The following is a 23,574-nucleotide window of genomic DNA, read 5'->3' on the forward strand; positions in this document are numbered from 1 at the left end:
ACGTCCACACTAAGCTATTTAATTGTGCAGATAATTAATTAAGGCCAGAAGAGATTTTGTTAAAGACAATTTTGCAACCTTGCATTCCTCTGGTAGAATTATAGAATGTGCTTTTCAGGAAATAATGTGGTATTCTGACTGATTATGGTTAATCTACAATTTCTGTTAGGTTGAAGATATACAATGGTGTTGTCAAAATTCACCAATTTCAAAATGTATGTATCCACATCATCCTATTAAGAATAAAAGTGGTAGTGACTTCTTTTTTTCTGATGTTTACAGCAAAGACTGTTAAAAAGAATGCATTTAATAGTATGAATGTAGACTTTCAAAATGGAATACCCCCAGGTGAAACCATGAGTCTGCTAGTCCTCATCTTCCCTAGTAATATGGCATGGACCAAATAAATTATATTGGAGAATAATTGCAGTGGACTTTGAAGATGGTATACATCTCAACAACTGTTCACAGTGATGGAAAGAGCGAATGGTTTGAATGATGAAGGGGTTATTCATTGAATGGGCTGCATTGTCCGAGATGGTGTCTCTTTGTTTGCATTAAGGCAAGCAAAAGGGAATTTCATGTACGTTAATTTTTTTGTATTATTACATGACAATAAAAGGAATCTTGAAAAGGAATCTTGATGGTGGTCAGATTATTCTGTGCAAAAGACCATGCAATAAAGGGTGGTACTGGAGAGCATTAATTTTTTTTGGCTGGTGAAATGTTCTTCACTAATTTTTTCAGTTCTTGTTAGGGACTTCAATGGTTCATTGGGAACTATTTTAAAATATGCAGATGACACTAAATGTGGTAAACAATGAGAATTCAGAAAGATGTAGGCAGGCCAATGGAATGGAAATACATGCAACAGATGACATTCATACTAAGTGAAACCCTTTGGTATTAGCAATGAGAAAAGCCAGTAATAATTATGGTGAACTTCTCTTTTCCCATGCACCTTTTCACAATATACAAATCTGTGAAGGTACAGGACAGAGAGAAAAAAAAAATGATCAAAACATATACATCCAGTACCTTAAGCTTTACAAATATAGATATGATGTACAAAAGAAAGGACGTTTATATGTAACCTTAATAAAACACAGGTTCAGGGGTAATGAGAGTTTGTATTTAATTCTGATCACTACACTCTGGAGACAGCACCGAAAAGAATTAGTACAGTTATTCCAGAGAAGCAGGATCACAGAAGCAGACTGAATTATGAATCTGCAATAGGTTTATGGGGAAGGGAAATAAAATGTTATGTGCTTTGGGAAGGTGCATCAGCAGGAATTTAAAATCTGACCACTTTCAGAAGATCCTGCATATACAACTAACGCTGCATCTGCTCTCAGTCCATATCACTGTGAAACAGGTGGGAAGCTGAAATGACTATATTTAGCAAAAGTATTTCAATGTCTTTCATACAAGATACATGTTATCATTAATTGGAACCGATGTTATCTTTTAAATAACTGAAATGCTTCATTGTTTTTGAAAATGTGATCACAAGGATGCGGAGAATGAATGTTCAGAATGTGTTTCATTTTCAGTATCTGAGGATAAAGGCAGCATGGAAATTGTACAAGGCAGTACACTAAAAACTGAAGAAGAGAAAGGATCTTCAGGATTGCCTACCTGTGCCAGATGCTAGTGAGGTTAAAAATAGGAGATAATGCAGCTTAAAGAGATTGTGCAGGAGGGAAGGCTTCAGATTTCTCGATCATCTTTAAAGGAAGGTGGTACCTGTATTGGAGGGACGGTTTGCATCTGAACTGGAGCTGGATTAATATCCTTATAAAAAGGTTTGCTAGTGCTGCTCTGGTATTCAAACTAGATTTGCAGGGGGGTGAGGACCAGAGTGCCCAGAGCATAAAGTGTAGTGGATGAGGAAGAAGATGAGATTAGGACTGCATATAAAGGCAGAAATCAAATAGTTGTGTATACTGGAAATAATGCTCTCAGGTGCCTCCACAATGCTCTCCATAACATCTGAGACAAGGACACTTTTTTCCTTGATTTGTCCCTGTGCTCCAGTCTTAAATTTGTAATCAAATAATGAACAAGATTAAAGAGCACATTTCAGATTTTTTTCAAGGTTATTTGTATATATTTTGGTTTGACCATGTAGAAATTACATCACTTTTTTATACATAGTCCCCTCATTTCAGTGCACCATAATATTTTGGACATAGCAATGGTATTAAAGGAATCATGTTTAGTACTTTATTGAATATCCCTTGCATGCAACAACTATTTGAAGTCTGATTAATAGACAGCAGGTGCTGGGGAGCTTCTCTGGTGATGCTCTGCCAGGCCTCTACTTCAGCCATCTTCAGCTTCTTAAGTTTTTCTACAGCATATGGAAGACATGCTCAAATGGATTTAGATCAGGTGACTGACTTGACCATCCAAGAATTTTCCAGTCTTTAGCTTTGAAAAACTCATTTGGTGCTTTCACAGTATGTTTGAGATCATGTCTTGCTGTAGGATGAAGCACTGCCCAATGCATTAGGAGGTATTTACTTGAACTTAAGCAGAATTCATTTTGAAACTGTCAACAACAGTTACATAATCGATGAAGATAAGTGAGCCAGTACCTGTGGCAACCGTACATGCCTGAGCCACAACACCCCTACCACCATATTTCACTGATGAGGTGGTCTGCTTTGGATTTTGGGCAGTTCCTTTAACCTCCATACTTGGCTCTTGCCATCACTCTAATACAGGTTAATCTTAGTCTCAGATGTCCTCATATGTAAGACCTTTTCCAGAATTCTGCAAACTCTTTTAAATAATTAGCAAATTGTAATCTGGCCATCCTGTTTCTGTGGCTAACTCGTGATTTGCATCTTGCAGTGTAGCCTCTGTATACCTGTTCATTAAGTCTTCTGCAGACAGTAGTCATTGACATATCCACACATGCCACCTGAAGAGTGTTTCTCATTTGTCGGACAAGTGTTTGGGGATTTTTCTTTCTTATGATGAGACTTCTTCTATCATCAGAAGTGGAGGGTCTTCCCTCCCGACCCCTTCCCTCCCGACCCCTTCCCTCCCGACCCCTTCCTTCCCGACCCCTTCCTTCCCGATCCCTTCCTTCCCGATTACTGAACTCACCAGTACGCTCCTTCTTATTACAGTGCAATGATGTTCCAAACAGTTGATTTCGGTAATCCTAAGATTTGGGCAATGTCTCTAACTATTATATTATTGTTTTTCAGCCTCATAATGGCTTCAAAGAGAAAAGCCCTAGCCTCGCTCAACATTTCCTCATAAGACATCCTTGATATAATGAGGTGACCGAAAATTAACATAATTAAATTATTCTGGTTAGATCATTTTTAAGTGTTTCACAGAGCTGAAACATTACCTCACATCTCTTGAACCCAATCCCCCAATTACTGAAGGCCAACATACTATACGTCCTCAGCCTATCAACTTGCACATGAACACCAAGCTCCCTCAGTTCCTCCATACTGCTAGAATCCTGCCATGAACCATGTGTCTGCCTTCAAGTTTGATTTTCCTAAGAATATCACTTCACACTTACCTCGATTGAACTTCATCTGCCATTTCTCTGCCCAACTCAGAATCCTGACTATATTCTGTTGTAGCCTACGATAACCATATACACCATCCACAACACCTCCAACCTTTGTGTCATTTGCAAACTTACTAACCTAACCCTCCACTTCTTCATCCAAGTCATTTGTAAAAATCACCAAGAGTCCCAGAATAAATCTCTGCAGAACACCACTTATCACCACCTCCAGTCACAATACGCTCTATTTACTACTGTCTTCTATGGTCAAGCCAAGTCCGAATCCACACAGCCCAATTTTCCACTGATCTCATGACTTCCTGGAGAGCCTACCATGGGGAACTTTGTCAAACTCTTTACTCAAATCCATATACATCACATCCATCACTCTACCTTCATCACTTACTTTTGTTTTCTTCTCAAAAATATCAATTAGGCTCGTGAGGCACGACATGCCCCACACAAAGTCATGCTGACTATCCCTAATGAGAATTATGTTTCTCCAAAAGCTTTTAAATCCTGTCCCCAAGAATCCACTCCAATAATTTTCCTACCACTAACAAAAGACTCACTGGGCTATAATCCCCACGATTCTCTCTTTTGCCATCCTCTAATCCTCCATTATCACTCCTGTGGCCAGGGAGGATGCAAAGATCATCATCAACGCCCTAGAAATCTCTTCCGTCACTTTCCATAGTAACCTGGGGCACATCCTGTTGGGCCCCATGGACTTATCTATCTTGGTATTTTTCAGAAGCTCCACTCCTACCTCTTTCTTCACTTTGATATGCTCCAGCACATTAGCCTGTTCTACAGTGACCTAGCAAACGAGGATCTATATACTGATAACATTAATTATGATGGCGGTATACATCACATTAGGGGCTGGTTCCTATGTATTTCCTTAATTTCCAAACAGGAAATAAATAAATAAATATCTCCTTTAGATTTTCTGATGTCAGCATAGGATTGGTTATAAAATCAACTCAAAATCACTTAAAGTTGTAACTTAGATGCAAGCATGTGTTAGAAACAAGCGAACAGGTACTATTTGGTTAGCATAATTTATGCAGTCATCATGATCAAAAATAATGGACTACCTAAGGATAGATATAAATGTGATGGACTTCTGGATTTTCTGAGAATTTTAATGCTTTCATGATTGAGAAAGTACATTCAATTTGTTTCTGCCAAATTCAAAAATTTTTTAAATCTTATGTCCTTATTAATATGCACACATAGAGTTCTCTCATCCTTTATCAATTTCATGTTGAGTAACCAAAGTGACAGAACACACTACTTTTTATCATGTTAAAAAATAAGCCTTTGTAATAATGGCTAATACTTGTTTGAAACATGCTTGGTCGTTGGTACATAATGCACAGAAGAAGACACAGATATTTTTAATCACCTATTTCACCATTAAGTGCAGGCTGTTGTATGTTATGAACTATTATTTCCTTTTCTTTCTCTCCATCGCATGGTTTTAGAGCAGTCTGAGGATCCAGAAGTCCATTGAGAATACAATTGTTTGCTACCTCTGTGTTTTGGAAAATTACAAACTCTGGTTTCACATCTTCTATTTTCACATCTGCTGGTTCCTGTGTTACGGTTCTCCTTTTCACAACCCCACTTAGTTCTACAAAAAAAATAACAGAAACAAAAACAATATTTGAACCAATAGATTAAGTTAACAATTATTTTTAAAAAGTTCTGTCAATAGTTAAAAATTGGTACGATATCCACACTACATGCCTCTCCACCTTCTCCCATTTGTATTTCGACCCCCTTCAACAAAACGGCAAGGGTGGTAGCAAAGAGGAGGCAGGTTGAGCAGCAGTGACATCTCATCTAATCAACCATAAAAGTCAGATGTATTTGAGATGCATGTAATGATATCTATAAGACAAAATATGGCAATAAGAAGGTTAATAAATAATAAATCATTTACATTTCTGACAAACTACTAAAGTAAAACTTAAAAGGACAAACTGAGAAAGAAACCATTTTAATATTTAATCTGGTTACTGAGGAAAGAGATGGCTATTTACACTTGTGTCTAATAATTTAATCAGCATTCTAGTGACTTTGAAATGCACTTGCAGTTAGGGTTATGTGGGAAGAAATCAATACAAATCCGATCTTTAATGTTTAAGTTACAGAGATTAATATTTTTATATATCTATAAATTGATATTTATTGATAATAATCTTTATATTGGTTTAATTTTATTCTTTATTTGCATAACTTATAGTTAATTGTTACTGGAATTTCATTTAAAAAATATTCTTCCAGTGTTTGAAACATCACACTCATGCAAAATTTCATAGAAAGAGTTGAATTTCCTCAAGGGGGAGCAAGTACTACATTGTAAAAACTTTGGAATAAATTTAGGATATTTTGCAGATGCAGTTGATGAGCCAGAGAAACATTAAATCCTGCAAACCATTTGATTTAATTTTTATAAAATTACTCTTGATAAGTATAGGCAAAGAAGTCTATTTCATAGAAAATTCTCAAATCAAAATAAACCAACCAATCAAGTTGAGCTGATTTCTTCCGTACTTCGCTCCTACCAACTACAGTAAAAACAATTCACAATTTCAGTCTGTCGTCCCTCCCCTTAAATGTGTTATGGTTCCCATTGAGAATGACCACACTAAAGTTCAGCCTGTTGGCTTTTCTTTGTCATATTTCCTGTACTTATAAATTTCCTGATGACCAGACCAAGTACGTTATTCAGAGTTTGGTATCACATGACATTATTACAATTTTCACAGTACTTTACAGGCCTAATTTCAGCAAGACGGTGCCATTAACAGCTGCTTTTATTGAGTGACGATAGCTAACATATTCATATATTTTAGCTTTTTCCTTTCCTATTCAATCATTCATTTCTTCTCTATCACTGTAAACCTTGCATTTATTTTATTGAATTTTATCTGTCATTATTTCTATCTACATGCAGCTACATTGTAACTTCAACCACATTATTGGCTGCTGAAGTTATAGAGCAGAATTTAACTTAACTAAAACTGACGAAAATCAGGAGGCCAGCTAATGTGGTTCCTTTATTTATGAAGGGCAGAAGGAGTAAGCCAAGGAACTACAGCATGGTGGGAAAGTTAATGTAAGGAATTTGGAAAGACAAAATTTATTTACACTTGGAAAGGCAAGGACCGATTTGGACAGAATGGCTTTATGTGTGGTAAATATTGTCTCATGAATTTGACTTGAGTTTTCTGAAGAGATGACCAAGAGATTTGACAAGGGAAGGGTGCGAGACTTAACCAAGGCTTGTCACAAGATGTGCATCAAAAGCTGGTCCAGAAGGTTAAATGCACAATATCCAGATCAATCTAGCCAATTGGATACAAAATTAGCTTGGTGATAGAGGAAGGTTGTTATTCAGGTTGGAGACCTGTGACGAGTGGTGTGTTATAGGGATCAGTGTTGTTGATTCTCATGATTTGGACGAGAATGTTGGTAGCATGGATAATAGGATTATAGGTGGCACTGAAATTGGAGGTGTTATGGACAGTGAAAAAGGTTGTCTACTTACAAGAAGATAGAGATCAACTGAGAAAGTGGTCCAAAGAATGTCTGATGGAATGTGCCCTTAATATACTTATAAAATGCTTTGGAATTTTCTCTAACCCTGTCCGGCAGTGATTATTCCATGCACCTCCCTGACTTGGCCCTCCTAATTTTTTTGTTCAAATATTCCACATTGTGACCACAGATCCAGTATCGTGAATACATAATCGCTTTCCCAGTTCAGGAGCAACTGGGGTGTGATGATAAATGCCGGCATTTCCACATCTTGTGAAAAATTAATGCATGGTATTTTGACCACACAATTAAATGAAATCAATAAACATGCAACCTTATGTTACCCAACAAATTCATTCAATAGGTAAAGGCAAAGGTTCCATTATTGTCATGTAATACTACATTTAGAATGAAACATACATGAAGTTCTTAAACTTTTGTCTACTGTAAGGCAGACAGAGTTGATATTTGGTCCAGCGCCCCTCACAGAAACCTACAGCACCTAGTGTTCCGAGATGCTCTCTCCTCCAAGTACCGATGAGTCCTGTGTCTGTTTACCTTCTGAGATCAAACAATCCCAGGCATATTCAGGCTCTTAGGTGCTGACAAGTCTGCAATTATGGGTTTAATGCAACATTTCTGAAGCATTCAGTTTATAAGGCCAAACCACAAGGTGCAAAAAAAGTCTGCCACCTGCAAATGGTAAACTAATGTCTGATGACTGCAAATGATGGTTTGATGAGAGGCTTTTACTCCACACAGGCAAAATAATGCAAACCAGAAACCTTCCTCCCTCTCAATCAACAAATTTCTGATAAAGTTTATAAGAAAATTTGATTAATCAACAGTTGCTTATCTTTTAGCACTAGAGCAGTCACCTATATTTTAATACAATAATTTTCCAGAATTCAACTGGCATAATTGGACAACTGAACTAAATGAGTTTTAAATGAAAATGGACAGTGAAACAATAAGGGTGTGGAAAAATGGGATATATTGCAGGTAACAGAATATAAAGAAAAGAAAGCACAAAACACTTAGCTAACAAGTAACCTTTCTGGAACTCCCCTTTGGTGTCACCAATGGAGTGCCCCTGTTTCAGAGAGAAATGGACTGAATAGTAGATGAGTTCCAACTGAAAGCAGTGTTCCCCTACTTAGACAACATGACAATCATTAAAACACTTCTTCCAGGTAGCCGAGGAAAGGAACCTAACATACAACAGGGACAAATGCATCTTTAGCACCAGGAAGTTGCCAATCCTGGGCTACATAGTGCAGAATGGGGAAATCAGCCCAGACCCAGCCTGTATGCACCCTCTCCTAGACCTCCCAGTGCCACACACGTTGAAAGCACAAAAAAGGTGTTTGGGACTGTTCGCTTACTATGCCCAATAGGTCCCTAACTACGCCAACAGGGCCCGCCCACTTATAAAAGCCTCAGTTTTCCCATGTGCCCAGCAGCCACCAGAGCATTCAGGGACATTAGGGATCATATCGCTAAAGCTACCATGCAGTCCATAGATGAGTCGATCCTGTTTCAAGTAGAAATGGATGCATCCGATGTGGCTCTGGCAGCCACCCTAAACCAAGATGGAGGGTCAATGGCCTTTTTTTTGTAAACCCTACAGGGGTCAGAGATCAGCAGTAGAGAAGGAGGCCATAGCCATTGTGGAAGCAGTAAAGTACTGGCGACATTATATGGCGTGCAAACACTTCACCCTCGTCACGGAACAATGGTCTGTGGCTTTTATGTTCAATAACCAGAACAGGGGGAGAAGTAAGAATGACAAAATCCTGTGCTGGCGGATAGAATTGTCTACATTTAACTACAACATTCTATACCGCCCCAGAAGACTCAAATGAGCCCACGGACGCGCTGTCCAGAGCGACTTGTGCCATCCTTAACCACACGTCCCAGTTGCAGAGCTTGCACAATGAACTGGGCCACCCAAGGGTCACTAGACTGTTTCACTTCATTAAAACCCCAAACCCATTTTCGGTAGAGGAAGTGAGGTCAGTGAACAAGAGCTGTCCCATCTGTGCAGAATGCATACCGCAATTTTACCGGCCAGACAAAGCCACCCTGATAAAAGCTACCAAATCTTTTGAGCACCTCAGCTTCGATTTTAAAGGACTGCTCCCATCCAATAATAGAAATGTCTATTTCCTAAACGTAATAGATGAATATTCCCGTTTCCCCTTCGCAATCCTGTGTTCTGATGCATCAGCAGCCACTGTAATAAAATGCCTCCAACCCATCTTCAGCATATTTGGGTACCAGAACTACATACACACAGACAGGGGTGCAGAAGTACACCAGTACCTGCACGAGAGAGGGACTGCTACCAGCCGCACCACAAGTTACAATCCCAGGGTGAATGGACAAGTCGAAAGGGAAAATGCCACTATCTGGAAAACGGTCCTCTTGACCTTAAAACGGTCCTCTTGACCTGCCTGTTACTAGATGGCAAGAAGTGTTGCCAGAAGCCCTACACTCTATACGTTCTTTGTTGTGTACAGCCATTAACATGACCCCACATGACCGTATTTTTTCTTTCACAAGGAAAGCCACGACGGGCACAGTGCTGCCTAAATGGATGATGACACCGGGACCTGTTTTCCTCTGGAAGCACTGCAGACCCCACAAAGCGGACCCGGTGGTGGATCAAGTGGAGTTGAGGCACGCGAATCCTTAGTACGCCTTCATCACATTCCCAGATTGAAGAGAAGACTTGGTGGCCACCAGGGATCTCGCGCCGGCCGGATGTGTGAACAATGCGGAAGAAACACAGATGTCTACGGATCAACAAGGAGCGCAGCAGCAGTCATCCATCCAGTCAGCCCAGAGGACTAGACCACCCACCCTGGAAATCAGGACCCTGGGTACACCCGCCCCACAAAATATCACCACCCTAGACTTGATGACCTAATCCCATACAAGAGGATCCCCAGCCCACACAACTGCATAGCCATCTAGTACTTCCCACTCCCACACCTCCACCAAGAAAGGCCGAAAGGCAGATCGCACTCCCAACCCCAATACCACTACCGAGGAGGTCCAGAAGGCAATGGAAGCAACAAAAAATTTTGGACTTATGAACTTACAAACAAGGGAAGGAGGACGGTGGGGGGGGGGGGTGGAATAACAATTTTTTAAGGGGGGGTGAATGTGGTGATATGTAATTACACCACTAGTGTTAGGTCTGCTTTGTTCATGAATGAGTGAGACAAACACCAGACTGAGTCGAAATCAGGGTTCTTTGTTCTTTATTACCGGATTGTAACACTTGCGACTAACGATGTTAGTCGGAGAATGCATTCTGCCGTTATCAGCAAAATGGTGATTTTTTATACCCTTGGATACGTGCTTAGAACATCATCATATCATTACTTGTCCAATGACTAAAACTGTTGCTATCCTTTCCCTGCTAGCTTCCTGCCTCTCAATCCATCAATGTCTCTCTTATCTTGTAAGTACAAGGATGCATTCACATCTTGTTACAGCCCTGTACAGGGTAACTCCTTACACATTCCCATCTCATGATGTTTTACCTTACACTAGGTCACCAGGGGACATCCCGGTGACCTTGTATATAAAGCTGTCTAGAGCTACAGTCTAGCCTTTCAGGTTTGTCTTGCAGAGAGACAAGACTCTTAGTGTACCTATTAGTTTATTAAAGCTGTCTTATACTTGCACTGCTGGTGTGGTTATTGTCAGTACATAATGAAACATAGCAAAGTGGGAAAATTTAGGACAAAGATTTCATCTGTTTTGAGGAAGAGGCCCAAAGGCAAAAGGGGATAAAAATGCAGAGCAGCAGATTAGAATTGAAGTGTTAGGACAAGGCAGTCCAGTTGAATAGACCCCCATATACCACCCTAAACAGTAGTTCCCACCTGCAGCATGGCTCCAGTATGTGCAACGTGCATTGCCAACATCAGGTTCGTAATTCTGATTGTACCTTCCAAATACAGGGCCAAGGGCAGGAGAATGAAACTCTCTCATCTGCATGTTTCACTGAAAGTTGCACATCATGTTGACATAAGCCCTTCACTATGGCAGGGTCAAAATACTAGAACCCTCCACTACCACACCAGCATTTAAGGGTCTAATTTCAGCAGTAACACAGAAGTGCAAGGTTGCAATTTGTCACTTTCTCAAGAGTAACTGGGGATTAGCAATAATTGCTAAAGATGCCCGTTTACCCAAAAGAAAAAAAATGACCCATTTTATGACGAAGACAAAGATTTTGAAAATAAAATTAATATGGAAGGGAATAGAGGGAGAGAAAAGGAGGACAGAGAGACAAAACTATTGAAAAGTATGGAATAAAAAAGGTGTCTGTCTTTAAAATAAGAGTAATATTAAATTTGCCGAAGTGGAAAGAGAGAAAAAGGAAACTTCTTTCGTACAGATTACATTGGAGTTACGTATTGAAGTCACTCAAAACAATTACCTTCCGCAGAAAGATACAGTCAAAAGTCCATGATCTCAAATTTGATTATACTCCATGGAAAAGTCTTCTAGTGAAATTAGTTCTGGGTTTTAATGTAAAACATTAAAGAAAAGTAAACAACTTAGAATACAGCTCACTACACAGCCTGGTCTTTAATTTTACCCTACACCAAATTATATGTACAGTAATTTTGAAACAAGTAGTTATTGAAGTATTATAGTTTGGATTTGAGGCAGTAGGGTGGGGAATGAAAAAATAATCCTGGCAACGATGGCTGATAAACAATGACTTCCTCTCCACCCCACCCAATTCAATTCAACACACACACACACACACACACACACACACACTGCTTCTACCTTCATTTCAATGGTCCTTACATCAAACTTTGTGGGCACTTTCCAATTTTATCACATGCATTTGCATGTAATATACAAAAGGAAAAAGCCATCTTCATTACTATTTTTGAGCATTTCTATTTTGAGATGCATTTTCTCTTGAGTGTTTCTGCACAAAGCGATCCATGCTGCACAGCAGTTTCATTTCTCCACAAATCTTTTACCAGACCTTTTTTTAAACACACCATTAAACACCATTTCCAAATAGACTGAAAGCAGGAAACAGATGTATCCAAGTCATTGCCACAATATGATGTCATTTATAAAAAAATTGACAACTTATTAATAGAAATGAAGACATCAGCCCTTATTCATTAATTGAGATACCACTCATGAACTTATGAAGCAAAATATTTTGGTCTGTAATAGCTTCAGAAATGAGCAAAGTAGGAGGACTGGCAACGCTTGCAACAGACAATTACTGCAGTTGAATTAAGGGATTTCAGTACAGGTAATAGGCATTAAAAGCACAATAGGTTGAGTTCAGTAAAAATAAACGATAAGACCATGAGACATAGGAGCAGAAATAGGCTATTTAGTCCATCGAATCCAGCCGCCATTTAGTCATGAGCTGATCCATTATCCTAGTCAGCCCTGGCTTTCTCCAAAGAACATCTGATGTCCTGACTAATCAAGAACTCATCAATCTTGGTCTTAAATGCACCCAAATACCTGGCCTCCACAACTGCCTATGGTAACAAATTTCACAGATTTACTATCTTCTGTTTTTTATAATTTTTGGAATTTTAAAAATATTTTTTTATTTAATACTTCACCGTGAACCATGTCAATAACAATATATACAAATATTCATCGATAAAATATACACAATGACATTTTCATTCCCCCCCACCCTCCATAATGTAAAGTAAGAAATAAAAAGAAGAAAAATAAATAATCAATAAAGAACATAAAAGAAAAGAAAAAAAAGAAATTGTGTCATCCAAAATTCCATATTTAAGTATTTTTGTACTTGTATCTTATCACTTTAAGAGATGAAGGTCTGAAATCGGCGGTTTCTAATATACTCTATGTATGGTTCCCAAATTTGTCCAATAAAGTATGTTTGTCTTTTAGATTGTACTTAATTTTTTCTAATGGAATACACTTGTTCATTTCTTTGTACCAATGTTGTATTTTTAAGGTTGCCTCCATTTTCCAAGTTATCATTATGCACTTTTTTGCTGTTGCAAGCGCAGAGTAAATCTTTTTTGAGCTCTGTCTAATTTTAGGCCTAATTCTTTGTCATTTATGCTGTTTAACAGGAAAATTTATGGATCTTTTGGTATCTTAATTTTTGTAATTCTATTTAATATTAAGTTTAAATCCTCCCAAAATGTTTTCACTTTTGTACATGTCAAAATTGCGTGTAATATTGTCCGATATTGTTGGATTCCATTCTTTTAACTTTTGTGCTGTCACATATAATCTGTGTAGCTCTGTCTAATTTTAGGCTTAATTCTTTGTCTTTTATCTTGTTTAACAGGAAGATTTACTACCCTCTGGTTGAAGAAATTCCTACGCATTTCTGTTCAAAGCAGTTGCCCTTCAGTTCTAAAGTTCTGCCTTCCTGTCCTAGACTCTCCCTCCATGGGAAACAACCTTTTGACATCTACTCTGTCCATTCAAAATATTTCAATGGGATCCTCATTCATAATCCTAAATTCCAATGAATACAGGCCAAGAATTGTCAAACTCTCCTCATATGATAACCCTTTCAACCCTGGAATCATTCTAGTAAACCACCTTTGAACCCTCTCTAACTTCAGCACATCTTTTCTTAAATGAGGAGCCCAAAAATGCTCACAATATTCTGTGAGGTCTCAGCAGGGCCTTATAATGCCTTAACATCACATCCATACTTTTATATTCTATTCCTCTTGAAACGAATGCCAGCATTGCATGCCTTCTACACCACCGTATCAACATGCAAGTTTACTTTCAGGCTATCCTGTACAAGGACTCCCAGGGCCCTTTGTATCTAAGTATTTTCAATTTTCTCTCCATTTAAAAAATTGTCTGCTCATTTGTTTTTCTACCAAATTGCATGACAGTACACTTTCCGACATGATATTTCAATTGCCACCTCTCTACCCATTTTCCTAATCTTCCTAAGTCTTTCTTCAGCCTCCCTGTTTTGTCCACACTACCTGCTCCTTCACCTAGCTTCATATCATTCACAAGTATATTCCATTAGAAAAAATTACCTATAATCTAAAAGACAAACATACTTTATTGAACAAATTTGGGAACCATACATAGAATATATTAGAAACCGCTGATTTCAGACCGCCATTCATTTCATAAACCAAATCATCAACATAAAAAGAAGCGGCCCTGACACTGACCCCTGTGAAACACCACTAGCAACTAGCAGCCAACCAGAATATGATCCTTGTATCCCAACTCTCTGCTTCCTGCCAAACACCCAATGCTCTACTCACACTAGTATGTTTCCTATTATACCATGGGCTCTTATCTTGTTAAGTAGCCTCATATGTGGCACTTTGTCAAAGGCCTTCTGAAAATCCAAATGCACAACATCCACTGCATCTCCCTTATCCAGCCTGTTTATCACTTCCTCATAGAATTCCCATGGGTTAGTCAAGCAAGATTTTCCCTTCAGGAAATCATGTGGGCTTTGGCCTATCCTGTCATGTGCCTCCAAATACTCTGTAACCTCACCCTTTACAAGACTTTGTGCTGTTTACCTCCTCCTGATAGCAGTGGTGCAAGGTTCAAGGTTCCTTTATCATGTACATAAATAGACAACTTTTGTTTGCCTATAAAGGAGGCACTACTACTCTGGTGCCCCTACCAAGGAGAGAAAGAGAAGCAAAAGAGAGATCTTTCAGAGACAAAAAAATGTCCGTGGATCCCACCACCTCCTCCGAGGCCACTGCCTCTTGTGTTGCCACAACCTCTGTAGCTGCATGGCCTCCTTTTTGTCCCAATGGTAAAACTGAGCAAATCTCCTGCAGCCTGTGACCCGGTGCAGATCCTTTAGCAGCTGAGCCTCTCACTGATTCATTGTTCTGGTCTCCTACCCTGTAGAGTCTTCTCCTTCTAGGATTCTCTTCCTTGGCAGTGGTATTCTCCCAATCTGGTGCCTTGCACTGGACAGTTGCTTCCCAGAGACCGCAACCATCATGGTTGGGCTCTCAAGGAATTTGGAATAAGAGGCAAGTAAAATGGAACTGTGATATTGAGCAACCATGTTCTAAAGGAGTTTTCAGTTATGAATGACTCATGATCTACCATAACATGAGTAAACACACATTCAGCGAGAATACATGAATCACTTTTACCGTGTTCAATTAATTCATCTGACTTGCTCCTATGAGGAATAAAATATTAAAGTGCTATCTTTTATTTTTGAATAAATCAAATCTCATATTTAAATAAATACATAACATCTCATATCAATTCATTTTAAATTAGCTTTTAACTGCAAGATATTTTTAATGAGATAATGAAAATAAAACAATCATTAGATAGTTGAACATATTTACCTTTGTCATCATCAAGGTCATTATCTGTTATATCTTCATTACTTTCCCCCTGTTCTGATTCTGCACCACTATCATTGCCTTCAACTTTCCCATTCATCTTGTTACAATTCTTTGGTGAACTAAGAACATTGCCAAGATCTACATATTTGGGAGGGGGGGGGGGGGAAATGAATAGTCAAAACCTCAAAAATCAGACATGGACTAAAAACAGGCTATATTTAAAAACATTAATTCTTTTAGATCATACATAAAAGATTAATAATAAATATCCAAATTGAAAAGCTCCGAAACCTTCCATAGTATTTACCTATCATAAATGAGATTACTTAAATTTCCAAGGATGCAATAAATCTTCATTGAATCAGTGGTGGCACACTCACCTTTCAAGCCCACCTACAATACTTTAATGCAATCATTTTGTAAGGACGAATCGATGCAAGAAGGATGATTGGGGTAAGTCATTTTAACCTGCCCTACAATTCATCAAGGTTGTGGCTAATTTTTATCTCAGCAATTTCCTGTAATCCACCTTATCCCTGAATTCTCTTTCTATCCATAATCTATTGAAATTTCTCCTCCATTGCATTCTAAATGGCCTCTCCATAATTCTAAGTGTAATTCCAGACTCAGCCAGAGGCAATATCTTCTCTGCATCCAGCCTGCCCTTCCCCAGACAAATTTTGCCTGTTTCAGTGAGACCAGCTCACATTCTGAAAACATAGGCCTGGCCTACTTGATCTTTCATCATGTGGCACCCTCATCATCCCTCGCACCAAGCTGATGAATCTTGATTGCGCTCCCTTTATGCCAAGCGCATGTTTTAAGATGAAAAGACCAAGACTACACAATATTTCAGGTGTGCCTCATTGAGGTAATATGATTGCAGTAAGACATTGTTTCTATTTTTCTTAAATCCTCTCATTAAGCAGACCTTTGAGCTACTTTCTGCAATTTCATGTTATCTATCAGGCTTTGAGTCTCAATTAGTTTGTCTACACCCACGCACTTAGTTTATCTACATCCTGTTGAAGCCTCTTCACATTTTCCACATGGCTTTTAATCCCTCCAAGTTTCTATCAACAACCAATGTAAAAATATAATTTTTGGTCCAAGAGTAGAACAAACTACTTTGCTTTAAATGGGGAAGTCCCTTTTTCTCCAGATGACTGGCATAAAGCTAAGGATCCAGTTACAAAGTGTATCCTGACCCTACGCTCAAGTAGACAAGGAACTTTTCCTGGACTCAGCACTATCGTGTGCAGAAGTGAAAAATGCTGACACACAAAAAAACTACTCTAAATAGTATTTCAGTCAAATTGTTCTTTCTTGCACTTAGTTCATGGATTTTTACATTTTCAAACTTCAAGTACCTTTCCAAGTTATTAAATTATGAAGTTTAAACAAGAAAGTCTGCAGATGCTACAAACTCAGCAGGTCATGCAGCATTTATAGGAAGTAAAGGATAATCCATGTTTTGGGCCTGAACCCTTCATCAAGGCACCAAAATAAAAAGGTGTGGTGGGTGGGGGGGAAAGGGGTGAGAAGAGTAGAGGATGGAGGAAAGAGCAAGAGAAGAGCACAGACTAACATGTAAGAGGTCATATGTGGATATAGGTGGGAGGGTAGAAAATTTTTAAAAGTTGAGGTAATGGGGAGGGTAGCTCTCTGATAGGAGGGGGAAGGGAAGATGATGAGGAGCTGAAGAAAAAGAGACAGAGCGGTAGGGAAAGAGGAAGATTTGAGTTGGGGGTTTGACAGAAATTGGAGGTTGGTGTTAATGCCATCTGGTTGGAAAGAGTCCATAAGCAATTTGAGGCATTGTTCACTGAAGGATCTCTGCAGGTCATGCATCATCTATTATTAAATTCCTGCCTCTTTTAAAACAGAAAGTTCTAGCCTCGGTGAATAATTTGAAGTAATCTTTATCAATTACTTTAAATCTATATTTTTGTAGCGAGCTGCACTGATCCACAAGTGAACCGGGTCATGGAAGTGCAGGCTCGCACTGGGCTGACATCACAATAGTCCCAGTGGGAGGGGCCAAAAACGATAATTAAATTTAAAGGATTTTTAAATATATAAAGAATAAAAGAGAAACACATGTTGACATAGGACCGATAGAAAATGTTGCTGGGGAAATTATAATGGGCTATAAAGAAATGCTAGAAGAATTAAATCAATATTTTATGTCAGTATTCACTGTGGAAGACATTACTAATATCCCTGACAGGCAGAGGCTTCAGGGAGTAGAGTTGGATAAAGTTAAGCTTACTAGAGAAATTGTGCTAGATAAATTGAATGGATTAAAGATAGATAAATCTCCAGGTCTGGATGAGGTACACCTGCAGGTTTTGAAATAGGTAGCTTTGGAGATTGTGGATCCATTGGTGATTTCTTCCAGAAATCAATAGTCTCGGGCATGGTTCCAGGGGTTTGGAAGGTTGCAAATGTGGTTCCGCTGTACAAGAAAGATGGGAAGAAAAAAGGAAACTATAGATCTATAAGTCTGACGTTGGTGGTTGGGAATATATTAGAGTCAATCCTCAAGGATGAAGTTATGAAATACCTGGAAATGAATGACAGGAAACATCCTAGTCAGCATGGTTTTTTAAAGGGTAGATCCTGCCTGACCAACCTATTAGAGTTTTTTGAAGAAATCTCAGGTAGGATAGACAAAGGGGAGGCTGTGAATTTTCAAAAGGCTTTCAATAAGGTGCCACATTAGGTTGCTAAATAAGATGAGGGACCATGGAATTACAGAGACCTTATTAGACTGAATAGAACATTGGCGGATAGGCAGAAAGGACTGAAATTAAGGGATCCCGTTCAGGATGGATGCCTGTAACAAGTGGTGTTCCACAGGGGTTGGTCTTGGGGCCGCTGCTGTTTACAATTTATATTAACAATTTGGATTATGGAATGAATGGTTTTGTGGTCAAATTTGCGGATGACACTAAGATAGGTGGCAGAGCAGGAAGTGTTGAAGAAACTGTAAAATTGTAGAGAGATATAGACAGTTTGGGAGACTGGGCAAAAATATGGCAGATGAAGTACAATGTTGAGAAGTGTTCAGTTCTACAATTTGGCAGTGGAAATAAACAGGCAGAGTACTATTTGGATAGGGAGAAAATACAATCCTCGGAGGTGCAAAGAGACCTGGGCATCCTTGTGTAAGTAATCTAAAAGTTGATGTCCAGGTGGGATTGGTAGTGAAGAAGACAAATGCTATGCTAGCATTCATTTCAAGAGGAATAGTGTATAAGAGTAGAGAGGTGTTAATGAGACTCTATTGGGCACTGGTGAGACCCCATTTGGAGGACTGTGTACAATTTTGGGCCCTCTAAGTTAGAAAGGATGTGATGTTGTTGAAGAGGGTGAAGAGAAGATTTACTAGGATGATTTTTGGAATGCAAAGGCTAGCATATGAGGAGTGTTTGGAAGCTCTTGGGTTGTACTCATTGGAGTTTAGGAGAATGAGGGGGGATCTCATAGAGACATTTCAAATATTGAAAGGTTTTGACAGAGTGAATGAGGATAAGTTGTTTCCTTTGATGGGTGAATTGAGGATAAGGGGTCATAGTCTTAAAATTAGAAGTTATCCAATTAAAACAGACAGGAGGAAGAACTTCTTTAGTCAGAGGGTTGTTGAACTGTGAAACTCACTGCCACACAAAGCAGTGGAGGCCAGATCACTGGGAGTATTTAAACAGGAAATGGATAAGTATCTTATTAGTAAAGGTGTCAAGGATATGAGAAAAAGGCTGGAAATTGGAACTAGGTGTGAGCATAGTTTAGCTTAGTGTAGTCACAGAACAGACTCGATGGGCCTAGTGGCCTGCTTCTGTTCCTTTATCTTGTGATATTTAATCAACCTCCCCTTCTATGTGCCAAAGTCTTACCTAGTTAATCTTTCTTCACAGGAAAATTTCTGTAGCTCTGATAACACACTCATGTTTCCTCTCTATTGCATCAAATCTTCCACTAAATGAAGGTTGTTCACAAGAGCTTCCCATAGGTTTAGGCTCATAGTACCTTGCTTTACAGATCCTCCATTGCATGACACCCATTTCAATTTTGCACTTACACAGCTCTTTCTTAGCAAGAACATTTCTGCTGTGGTGAAGCTGGATGCTTTTCATTTATTCTACCTGTGTAGATTGCCCAGTCTCCAGAGCACAATCAATTGAGTAACTCCAAAAAGATCATATCATCTACATAATATTTCTGTCACCAATGCAAAACTTGCACAAAACAGCAAAAAAAAAAATTTGGTTCTTTTGAATGTGACAGTCATTTGTAGCCAAAGGATTCAGTGTTGAGTTTTTACTAGATATTCACATCCTTCCAATATTAACACTACACTACAATGAAGCTTAGCATACATGGATTTTAATTTATTCTTACCTTCAAGTGACTTAACCACTTTATCCAAACGTCCTGCACAATCATCACATGATGCAGAAAACAGAATAGCAGGTCACTTATTATTTAAATTGGTTCAGCAAATAAAGATATTGATTATATTTAAAGTAAAAAAAACCTTTCAAGGTACAATGATAGGCATAAGTAAGGTACCCAAAAGAGGACATAAAATCAGGTAAATTTTGAGAAAGGTCTGACCTGATGATATTGCATACGGTGATAATGATTGTTTCTTGTCATCCACAAGTTCATAGAAAGGTCCAATAACATGAAGTAGTTCCTCTACTTCCTTCGTCATTGGCATAGACTCAAGTATCTACAAAACAGAAATGATTTTTGAAACCGATATTCAAAAACATAAATGAAAGCTCTGTTCCTACAAAGAGGATATTCTGATTTTCTCAGAAAGAAGTATATTAGATTTTTTTGTGCCTGCAACATCCCATGCATAATTAAATCATGCTTTGCAAATAACCTCTCCAGGTAACACCACTAAAATCAGACATAGACAAATAAAGATAATGGTAAAACCATAAGCATCCCAAGAGCCTGCACCAGCCATGAGGGTTCAAAGAAGGTCAATTGCAACAATTGTGAGAGAATCCTAGAATTAAATTTTACAAATGCAATCATTTGTAGTTCATTCTTAATGTTAGTGTGTTTCTGGAGAAGAATCTCAGTATGAAAGTTGGATGAGAATGTAGTTGACATGATTAGTAAGTTTGCAGATGACACCAAAATTGGTGGTAATGTGGACAATGAAGAAACTTTTCAAAGCATACATGAACCAGATCAACTGTGGAAGTGAGCTACGGAACATCAGATTGAATTTATTTCAGACAAGTAGGAAGTGTTGTATTTTTGCAGTTTAAACCAGGGCTATACAGTTATGGTAGGGCCCTGGAGGGTTATAGATCAGAGACTCCTAGGGATACATAGTTCTATGAAAATTTTGACGCATGTAGAGTGGTAAAGAAGGCACTTATGTAATGGTTGCATTTATTGGTGAGGGCATTGAGTACAAGAGACAGGATGTCATTCAGCTCTATAAGATGTTGGTGAGACTGTACTTGGAGGATTGTGTGCAGTTCTGGTCACCTAGCTAGAGGTAGGATGCTATTAACTTAGAAAGAATGCAGAAGAGTTTTAAAAGCATGCTATTGGGACTAGAGGGTGGAGTTATAAGGTGAGATTGGATAAGCAAGGTTTATTCTCACTAGAACATAGGAGATTGAGGGAGACCTTGTGGATGTTTATGAAATCATGAGGGACACCGATAAGGTGAATGAACAGTCTTTTTCGCAGAGTACTTGAGGGCAAAGATGAGAGGAAAAAGATTTAAAAGGGCCCTGATGGTAGTGGTAGAGGCACATCATAGGATCATACTGTGCTGAAATAAGCCCTTTGCCTGAACTTGACCCTGTCAACCAAAATGTCCCATTCACACTAGTCCCATGGACATGTTGGGCCCATATCGCTCTAAGTCCATTCTATCCACATATATGTCCAATTTTTCTTTTCCTTAAACATTGCAATAATACCTTCCTCCACCACCTCCTTCAATAGCTCATTCCATGCACTCACTCTTCTTTGGCTTGGCTTCGCGGACGAAGATTTATGGAGGGGGTAAAAAGTCCACGTCAGCTGCAGGCTCGTTTGTGGCTGGCAAGTCCGATGCCACTCACTACTCTCTATGTAAAAACGTTATCCTTAGGTTCCTGGTATATCTCACCCCCTCACCTTAAACCTATGTGCTCTGATTACCAATTCCCCTTCTCTGGGCAAAAGACTCTCGGTATTCACCCAATCTATTCTTTTCATGACCACCCCTTACGATTGCAACCTTTAAAATCAATAGGCTAGATTTAGGGGGATATGGGGCCAATGCAGGCAAATGAGGCTAGCTCAGGATAACAACTTGGTCAGCATTTATGGGCTGAAGAGCTTGATTCTGTGGAAACAGCTGATAAATCAGCATTTTTAAATTGAAAGGCATAAAAATTTATTTTAAATTCTGATACTTTTAGAACTTTATTCCTCGCCATTGTTTCAGAAAAACAAGTAAAACACCAAAAGAAATTCAATGATCATTCACTTTATTACTGTTCACTGAACCTGGTGGATTAACAACAACAATTTACATTTAACTTTACCCAGGTAATTGTTCCAAAGTAATTCACAGCAGTATTATCAAACCTCTCAGACATCAATTCACATTAAGAGCTATTAGGACATGTCATCATACGTTTGGGTGAGAAGGTGGGTTTTAAGAACAGTCAAAGAATATGAGGCATAGAGAGGCAGAATAACAGAGGGAGGTGATTGCAAAGATAAGGATATAAACAATTAAAGCCTTAGCACCAAGAATGTAAAATCTTGGATCTGGAAAAGGTCACAACAGCAGAGTACATATTGAAATTCAAAATAGTTGTAGAATCATAGGTGTCAAGAATAGATTTGAAAGAGATTATTTTTATTTTAAAAAAAGGTACCAATAAATTGTGAACCCTTGTCAGTCATGAAGCATGACCTGGCACCAAGGATTGGAAAAGCACAAACTTGCAGAGAATGCAAGCTTAGAAAACAATTATCTTTAGTGTTAAAACAACACAAGCAGCAATAGAAATTCACCAAGACAATGGTATCTTCAAAACAATAATTTTTATTAATAACTATTAATAATATAAAATCTTACTTAACTCTAAACTTAACCCCCAACTATGCGCAAATGTGTGTCTGTGTGTGTGTGTGTGTGTGTGTGTGTGTGTGTGTGTGTGTGTGTGTGTGTGTGTGTGTGTGTGTGTGTGGTGGGGGCAGATACCAAATGATTACAGCTCAGGCACAATTCTGAAGAGATGATTCAAATTCAACTTGAGTCTCAAACATCTTGTGTTGAAACTTTGAATCTTCAAATTGATGTTCAGAAGTAATTACAAAGTATTTTGAGATACCTAGTCATCAGACTTCTCAAAACTCACAAATTCTTGTCGAGTTGCTTTCAGAGAAATGTTTCTTCATATGAATGATTTCTCAATTCCCCGCTCTTGCATAGAGGTTACAGAACTTGTGATTTCTGTGATGCTTTCACAAACCCAGGCAAATGTTAAACTAAATAACCATCAAAATGGTTATGATCCAACTGCAAGAATGATCTTGCATTTGTTTATCCAGATATGTGACAATTACTATAGCCACAGCAACATTGTCTCTTGACAATGAGAAACAATCAAAGTAGCCATCCTCTCTGAAGCCACTTTAATTCTGTGTCCCACTGCTAACAAGAACACAACAGCAGTCCATCTCATGGAAAGTCACTGCATCTCTGGCTTCAGATAATTTTTGTTCATGATCCGAAATTGCTGCTTCAAGTGTCTTTTATCACATGACTGTTTTGATCACTACTGGCCATGTAGTTTCATTTTCCAAAAAAGATGAGACAACAAGCAGATGGTCTTTTTATATGAACAGATGCCTCTCTCAGCAAACACTCCATTGTCTCAGGATTTCAACTGAATAATAACTCTGGTTTTATGACTTCTCCTGGTCCAGACAAACAGTATGTGTTAACTGTGTGTATTTTCCCTGTCCATCCTACAGAGTAACTTTACTAAAAATATAAAAATGTTACTATCAATATAAGTCTGTAACCTCAGACGTAACTGTTTCAAAAATATTTCTGAAGAACTA

The 23,574-nt window shown here is 38.6% G+C and overlaps 1 protein-coding gene across 5 annotated transcripts in view; it reads right to left on the bottom strand.

Moving 5' to 3' along the window:
* The window catches only part of acbd5a (acyl-CoA binding domain containing 5a), a 105,989-nt gene that overhangs the window by 17,323 nt on the left and 65,092 nt on the right, over positions 1-23,574 (bottom strand). For all 5 annotated transcript variants that reach the window (XR_011350175.1, XM_069914552.1, XM_069914551.1 and 2 more), the window contains exons 4-6: positions 20,086-20,203; positions 15,466-15,603; positions 4,956-5,183 (exon numbers count right to left, since the gene is read on the bottom strand). Coding sequence is in view for 4 of the 5 variants with exons in the window: in XM_069914552.1 (XP_069770653.1) it covers positions 4,956-5,183; positions 15,466-15,603; positions 20,086-20,203 (484 nt within the window). In the remaining variant the exon portion in view is untranslated. The remainder of the gene's footprint in view (positions 1-4,955; positions 5,184-15,465; positions 15,604-20,085; positions 20,204-23,574) is intronic.

Source organism: Narcine bancroftii, chromosome 1 (assembly GCF_036971445.1).
Source record: "Narcine bancroftii isolate sNarBan1 chromosome 1, sNarBan1.hap1, whole genome shotgun sequence".
Taxonomy (NCBI): Eukaryota; Metazoa; Chordata; class Chondrichthyes; order Torpediniformes; family Narcinidae; genus Narcine; species Narcine bancroftii.